Source organism: Amphiura filiformis, chromosome 19 (genome assembly GCF_039555335.1).
Source record: "Amphiura filiformis chromosome 19, Afil_fr2py, whole genome shotgun sequence".
Taxonomy (NCBI): Eukaryota; Metazoa; Echinodermata; class Ophiuroidea; order Amphilepidida; family Amphiuridae; genus Amphiura; species Amphiura filiformis.
In genome coordinates, this window is record NC_092646.1 from 47639153 (window position 1) to 47647674 (window position 8522).

Below are 8522 nucleotides of genomic sequence, written 5' to 3' on the forward strand. Positions count from 1 at the left end.
TTTCATATTTAAACTGTATTGTTTTTTAAAATGTTTGACGAAATATGATGAAAAAAGCATCTCACGTCGTTGAGATATGTCCATTTATTAGAGGATAATCAAACTTATCCATGAAATTGATATCCTGCGGTGAATATTTATTTATGAAGTTCATTGTGTTCATGATTGAATCACTTTGTTTTGCCACAGTACATCAACTTTCAGGGGTGTAGTGAGGGGGTGGGGCACGTGCTCTGGTCTCCATATTTAGGGGGCCACTGAAATGATGATGGTTAAAAAGGGGGTCGACGAAAAGTAGAACTCAGCATGAAAAAAATAAAATAGGCGCACTATGTAGGTTTTCGTGTCGTATGGGGTTTATTATGGCTATCTATGTTTAAATTGCGGGTTAACAATTAGTCATTTCCGTTTGGGCGCCGCCATTTTGTATCCTTGCCCTGGGCGCCATAACGAATAGCTATACGACACTGTCTAAAACATTCAGTTGATTTGACTTTAATGGTAATGAACATATATAACAGTTGATTTTTCGACTAAAACACACCCATATATAAATATATTCATTGCCAATAATCTATTTGGACAACATTAAAATTAGAGCAGAAACATATACACGAAATAAAAAATACTGCCACTTTGGCATTACAATACAACTGGGTAACTATTAACTGCCCAGAGTATAATACTTGGGGATATACTAATGGCTAGGAAGGTTCATTGACTTCTGCGTGAACTTTAACCCGCCATATCTCAAATTGCTCAATGCTGACAGAGGTCCAGTAAACTTAATTTTGAAGTTGATGGTTTGGAGAAGCAATATCCATCTAAAACAAAACTATGGACATCAAAACAAGCTTGTTTATGTTGATATCAGAAAGATAATGATGTGGCGCCTCTGGAAGTTGGGCGGGAGGGAGGTTGTTGTCTGGGCCCTTTAGTTCTTATATGGATTGCTTCCAAGACCCTACTATGAAGTCCTGTTACTCCCTCCTTTCCCTGTCAATCTGGTGCCAATGTGCTCCTTAATCATATTAATCACTAATCTGGAACAGGCCGCTTTGGATTTGTTTTCTGTTAGTCAATTCTCGGCTCTCAAGTTATTTTTGACTTTTTTCAGACGGACCACACCCACTCGATGTGTTTCATTACGGTAAGCTACAATATGTGTACGGTTCATTACAAGATAGCTGATTAAAATATGAATGAAATAAAAGTTAAACACAAACGCAAATGTAGTATTGATCATTAAATTACATCAGTCATATAAAAACAACATGAAAATTGGGCTATTCCAGTTAAAATCAATACACCCCATGTGAAAGAATTATTCTATCATACAACATGGGGTGTAGATTTGAAATGGAGTCACCAAATCAGCTAACCCCGTTTGAAATTCACACTCCCTGTGTAGAATATAAGGCAATGTATTCCATAGGGGGTGTATGGATTTCAACTGGAATAGCCCAATGTACCGATTCGCTGTATGTAGTTCCTTAACCATTAACCTGCAAAGGAGTAAATATGTTACCATTATTATTACCATACATTATGAAATCTCTCTTCACCTTTTGCCGGTTTGTATCTGTAGTTTAACACGTAGCACGTTTACTTTAAACAGGAAGCCCCGCCTTGCCAGTTCTCCAGAGAAGAACTGACAATACACCTGTTACTTTAATGACATATAGAATTTTAACCTTGACTAATTCCCCCAAGGAACTTGAACCCAAATCGGGGCTTTCACATTAAAAGCCGTATTATAATCATTTTTAGCAATTTTACATATTATAAATGAAGTATATTATACATAATTATTATACATTAATATTTATTGCAGTCTTGATATTGATATGATAATTATAAACATGATTACATTTCTCGAGGTTGACAATAAATTATATCAAAAAGTCTTTCAAAGAAAATGGAATATGTAGTAGATGATAACCCGGGATGATAACTTGCTTCTTTGTTCTTGGTAGTCGTAGTTTTGATCATTGTGACATTGTTAAACAAATTGAATGTAGACTACTTGAATCATAAATATTGGTAAAAGACCCAAAAAACATTACACATACATATGTTGAAATTTGACTACTAGTATCATTTCTTCTTTATTATTATTATTATTATTATTATTATTATTATCTTTTTTATCTGTTTGCAATGATGAAACTAATTGAATTTACTATTTTCTCTTAAGCTTGTAGATATGAGGGCGTAATTTACGTTCCAATTGGACATGACCCAGAAAAACGAGGTAATTAACATCTAATAATATATAAAATTAATTTACGTAATATTTACCGGGACAAATATACCATACATGTAGAGGGATGTTAATCATACAAAGCAAGACCGTTCGTCTGTGTCACGGCTTCCATCGTGACCAAATATGTAAAATCAGTCCAAATTCGTATAATTCTAAAATGTTGGAGTCAGAGGGTATTAACTCCAGTGTAAGGCATGTTTATTAGTTGCTTTGTACAAACTATACCGGTCAAATTACATAAACCGATCAGATTTGGGATATTGTCACACTAACTAGGGTTGTCGGGTAAAGCCTGCCATTACTGCATATCGCTCAATGCCTAAGTCATTTTTACATATTTGTCATTTGCAGTTTTGATTTTCGGAGTAATAAACCCAAAATTCATCAAATTTACAGCCCCATTCTTCATTAACTTGTTGAATACATCTCTTGGATGGCCAAGGTCGTTCAATTTGGCAGCAATCTAATACTACCAGCTGACCGTTTAACCGTTGACTACGCAAAACTATTCAAAAATTCAATCTTTAGAATGAAGTTGACTCGCAAACTGCAACGGTTTTGAAATGACAAACTTACGTGCCAAACCAAATGGACGACGTTAAAATTCAGTATATTTCGTCGCTCCCTTCAGCTTAACTAAGGGCGCATTACATCAAATCAGTACGCAAGATGTGCAATCGAGTTAGTTAGTCGCCATCGAAGTGATGATGTAACATAATTAACTACCACTGAAATTCGCCGTCGAAGTGATGATGTAACAGGATTAATTACCATAGCAATGGATGAATACAAAATTTGAATAGATCGCCCTGTACTACAACATTCACGCAGTATCTATGTTTTAACATGTCTACGAAATGCTAATTACTCGCAGCTGTAAAATGTGTTAGTCATAGGTTTAATGTGATTCTGAGGTTCTCTTGAGAAATGAAAAGGGGGTTTTCGTGGGGAGTTCAAATATGATGAAAAAATTAGAGGTAGGGTAGAGATTGAATTCTAAATTGCACATTTGGATTCCTCATGTAATTTCCTAATAGCAAATGCATACTTTGTATGGGATAATTAGTTAAAGTGCTATGCTAATTTAAAGATCACATCCCGTAAAATTTGAACATTTGAGTACGCAATGCGAAGGGTGGCGAATTAAAAAGAGCTTAGAGTAAAGTAAGAGTTCAAATATAATTGTTTTGTTTGTTTTAGAGTAAATTGTATAATAGACAATTAGTACGGGTTGACCCTATGGTAATTGTGTTTCAGTTAAAAAAGTAAAAAAGATAAATCAAGCAACATATAAAAGCAACACTAGCATGAAAAGATTGGCATGATTGTGGTTAAAATATTATATGAATTAGCCCTGCATATTCCACTGTTGAAAGTGTTCTGATGTAAGATGTTGGGTATCTTTCACGAGGGATTCTAGTTAGTTTAATTTTAAATCAAATGGGCTCTTAATTTTTAATACATTATGGGCTCTTATTTTTGACTTTTTTCAGGTCATGGAGGCGATAGACCACACGAATTTGATGTGATTCTTGACGATCTGTCATACAGTAAGCTGCAGCATGTTAACTGTTTATAGACAAGATTAAGTTTATCAAAATATGAATTGTAACCATGGTAACCTATTTATTTGCACTTACGTCTGAAAATTGAATACGCTAGCGCAGTTACCGTAAAACCTCGTCTTCAAGCATATAGTGTGTTTTTGATGAAAGCTAAATTATAACGAGACATCCGTAAACATGTCAATACAATGGTTGGTCTTACAATAGTGATTGTTTGTAAAATAATGTTTGTTACGGTAATTAATTTACTCAAACTCCACAATATTATAATTTTGTCGATGGATGGCGTCTGGATTAATTAAGCTTTCACCAAAAGCACTCTATATGCTGTATAGACGAGGTTTTACAGTATATCATTGCCTACAGCATGGTGATACAACTTAAAAATAACAACCATGACAACGTATATAGTAGAGAGCAGATTGACGCTGAATACTTAAAAATGCTTTTTGTGTCACACAATGATTATAAGAAATCGCCTCTGTGATCAGTTCCCTCATTTAAAAAAGCACAACACACACAAAGAAGTCCTCACATAAATGACACGTCATAAAATCTAAACCTTCGTCAATTTGGCGCTTTTTGTAGAAAACGTGGTATCAAATTGGAAGATGCTGCATATGACCGTATCAATCAAGTTATTATGACACGATCCGGTTTAGATTTATGACTGAACATTGGAGTGGGAAATGTCTTTTTATGCTGTGTTTATCATGGCTGGAATTGTCCTTGTTGATCATTGGAAACAACGCTCTGCAGGGTTTTGTTCTATTGTTTCCGAATAGAGCGAACAGATTGGAAAATGTTTGCCAATGAATATTCATGAGAGTGTACATTCAACGTCCAGTTTTCGAAATTGGGTAACTTGTGTTTGGCAGGTGCGAAATACATCTGACTGGGCGTTTGAATTACGCAACGCATAACGGCATTGATGTCATCGAATGACTGCTTAGTGCTGTTATGTCTTTAATTTCTATAATAATTATTATTACATTTATTTATCATTCCCTTCTCTCTATTCCCTTCTTCACACTCTTTCTTTCTTTCTTTCTTTCTTTCTTTCTTTCTTTCTTTCTTTCTTTCTTTCTTTCTTTCTTTCTTTCTTTCTTTCTTTCTTTCTTTCTTTCTTTCTTTCTTTCTTTCTTTCTTTCTTTCTTTTTCTTTCTTTCTTTCTTTCTTTCTTTCTTTCTTTCTTTCTTTCTTTCTTTCTTTCTTTCTTTCTTTTTGTCTTCTCTCATTCTCCCTCTCATTCCAATAGTATGTCATTATCTTTCTATTATTTTATTTACTTTTATTTATTTTATTAAACCCCTTTCGCCCGTTCTAATATTGTGGCGAGATATTCCCACTATAAACACACCAGTATAAATTGTGTGCGGTATTACCGGAAGTGGGAGCTTCTTCATGATGCGTAGGATGCGCGCAGGACATTCGGAACGATTCTCACCCCAAGAGTTATCAAAACAGAAGCTACATGTTCACCGCCATGATCATATTGTTGAATGGGCTCTTTATAGCTCGCGCCACAATATTTACACATTCCCCGTGTGACCTCGGGGTCATTGCAAATGTATGATAATGTTAGTTGGCATATAATTTGTGCGGTAACTGTGTCTCACTATAAACAGCAAGGGTATCGGTATATATATATACAAGGATTATCGTATACGGTATACTCAATATACGGTATATTCACTATAAACACGCTCATAGATAGTCAGTAATTTATCTTTTGGTCGTTACCTGACTATCATTTGAAGACTGAGATCTTATGATACATCTTCCGAGGAGCAGTTTCAGACAATAGCTCGGGATTATTGGGGCAGAGGTTATCTTTTGAATTCTTTCATGACCAAAGAAGCATAGTCACGCCTGTCAAGGACACTCGGCGTGAATTGAAAGACCATGTCACTCGCTACAAAAGAATATCAAAGGTCATACGACACAGATTTGGGGTCTTTCGGCGCCTCGAAATATGATGCTTAAGGTCTATAACTGGCATTATATGCGGTTTTCGGCTGAACCACTAGCAGGCTATGTTAGCACATCTATGACAATGACAAAAGTACAAAATCTGAATTTTGATGATTTTTACGATCGTCCGGATGAGCAAATCACTGAATGGGCCTTTAGTTCACTCCTCTCCTGGCAATATGAATCAAAGAAAAATAAAGAAAAAAAAGACAAAGAAAACAAAGAAAAGAAACAATCGAAGAAAAAACAGTTATAGATAAAATTAAACAAATATGAACAGAGAGAACACGAAAAGAGTCTTAATAGAAGAATGTAAGAAAATATAAATACAACACCAAAATATAAATGAAAAGTTCGAAAAATATTTGGTTTATTAAATTCATATGACCGTGATGAGGTTCGAACTCACCATCTTTCGATATATAGTCTAAAGCGCTCGTGTTCCAAAGTCCTATGCCTTACCAAGTGAGCTATGCTCGTGAGATGCGAAATAAAGATAAAATAATACATTGTATACCTGCTTGTGTCTGTAATTGATTTGCTCAAATTTCATAATGATATGATATTGTGGAGGGCGCTAGCGTGAATTTTGCTATCATCACAGTCGCTACTATATATATACTTGTAGACGGGTTTGTACGGTATACTATCTCTCAGTGATCAATGTTGTATTTATTATGCAAAAAAAAAAAAAACAATGTCAATAAACGGTAGCTAAACGCGCATTTATATATGAATCATAGATCATCTACATGATCTATGCATGAATGAACACAAAAAGAGCTCTATAGCTCATTGTATTATCGTGATCATAGCTATATAGTGTCCGCTTCATTTACTTACGTCATCAGCCCGCTGCCTTGAAAATTAATTTCGCTTCGAACGGGGGAAGAACTCGTACGAGCCTGAAATTTACCAACACAATTTATCTTTTTTCAGGAGAAATACGCATAAAAGTTGCAACGAGTGTCAACTTTTAATGTAATAATTACAGACTTGACATTTAATATGGAATATTTTTCACAAAACTCCAAGACTGGTTTGGACGGAGTCTGCATAGACCGCACGGGCTAAATATTAATTGGGGTGTGTCGGGGGATAGTGTAAAATAATTGTTTGATAGAAAATGTGCTTTCCATATGTTTACATTATGGTGCTCATAATGTTGTGAATTTGCTTAAAATGGCGGATTTAGGGAGGCTAAATTTAGGTTTGATGGGGGACACAATTTCCGACTTTATGCAACATGGTTCTGTTATTATCAAATTTATAGGGGTTTGAGGGGATATTTCTTAAACTTCGTCAGCAACTGGTATTCATCACAGCTGAAATACGTTTACAATGTACCAAGATTTTGAACAGGGGAGGAGCTTAAAATGGGGCTCTTAGAAACTGTATGTTCCTAAAAGTTTAAATGGCCCCTGGGGTCAAATGTCGGCGGTACAAAAACAACTGTGTGGATTCCTGGTTGTACAATGAACTCACACTGTTTCTTTGTGTACAGTAAGTTTATAACATTTGGCCACAGGGGACCATTCAAACTTTCTGAGTGCGTATCACTTTTAAGAGCCATATTTTTAAAAGCTCCTCCCACTTTCAAAACTGGTAGATCACAGGTGCATTTCAGTTCAGACGAACACTTTTTGGTATTCAAGTTCAGTAAAATCGCCTCAAACCTCAATGCATTTGATAATATCAGAATAATGTTGTTCAAATTCAGAAATTTTACCCCACAAAAATCAAATTCAGTCTACTTAAATCCGCCATGTTAGGCTAATTCACTACATTATGAGCAACATAATGTAAACTAATGGAAAGCACATTTTCAGTCATACAATTATTTTGCACCATCTCCCGACACATCCCAATTAATATTTAGCCCGTGCCGTTTATGCAGACCTCTACCAGACCAGTCTTCGAATTTTGCGAAAAATTATTCCATATTAAATGTCAAGTCTGTATTATCTTCGAATGGAGCTAAACATGTTTCTGCAATAGATATGCCTTTAAGATGACAGAGGGACAGGTCTCTAGATCGATTCCACAACCATTCATACCTATCATCTGTTTTATTGTAGTATCATGCGAATTGACATGTGGTACCTCATGGAGGACAGAATTTTATTTAAATGAGGATGACTCTGTCATGAGTGATGTCGTATTGCATACCCTCTATAGACTTCAGACCCGTACAAGCACATATTTGGGATACGCGAGAATAATGGTACCACATTACACATGGCTGCCCTTACACATGATTGTGTTCACTTATTGATACTCAACTTTTGTGTAAAGCGTTAATATGATACCGGATCAGTGTCCAATTTAATGGCGGAACCCCTTTGTTCGAAACATTGGTACCACTTTTATGAATAGCATGTCGGAAAATCAAATCAACATCAAAAGAACAAAGCATTACGAAATCTATTCTACATTCAAGTTGACTGTTTGATTGATAATAATTAAATTGATTGATTGGTTTATTAATTGAGTGCTTAAATTTATTATCTCTCTGACTTGTTTTCAGACCAGAATATACCGAATTGCAAGGATATCAGCCCCACCGGTGTCGGTTTTCAATTATGTCATCATGAGCATGATGAGGAGGGCTATGGAGTTTACACGGTGATGGCAGTGACAGGTCTTAGCAGTGAAATAGTCAGCATGGTCGACGAATGTCCACCACCACCAGAATACTAAAAGAACATTTATTTAGA

At 35.5% G+C, this 8522-nt stretch overlaps 1 protein-coding gene across 1 annotated transcript in view; it reads left to right on the plus strand.

Moving 5' to 3' along the window:
• Positions 1-8522, plus strand: part of LOC140141398 (uncharacterized) — a 29792-nt gene extending 21270 nt beyond the window's left edge. The window contains exons 9-12 of the mRNA XM_072163253.1: positions 1118-1150; positions 2198-2254; positions 3760-3816; positions 8333-8522. Of these exons, the coding sequence (XP_072019354.1) occupies positions 1118-1150; positions 2198-2254; positions 3760-3816; positions 8333-8505 (320 nt within the window). The 3' untranslated portion in view covers positions 8506-8522. The remainder of the gene's footprint in view (positions 1-1117; positions 1151-2197; positions 2255-3759; positions 3817-8332) is intronic.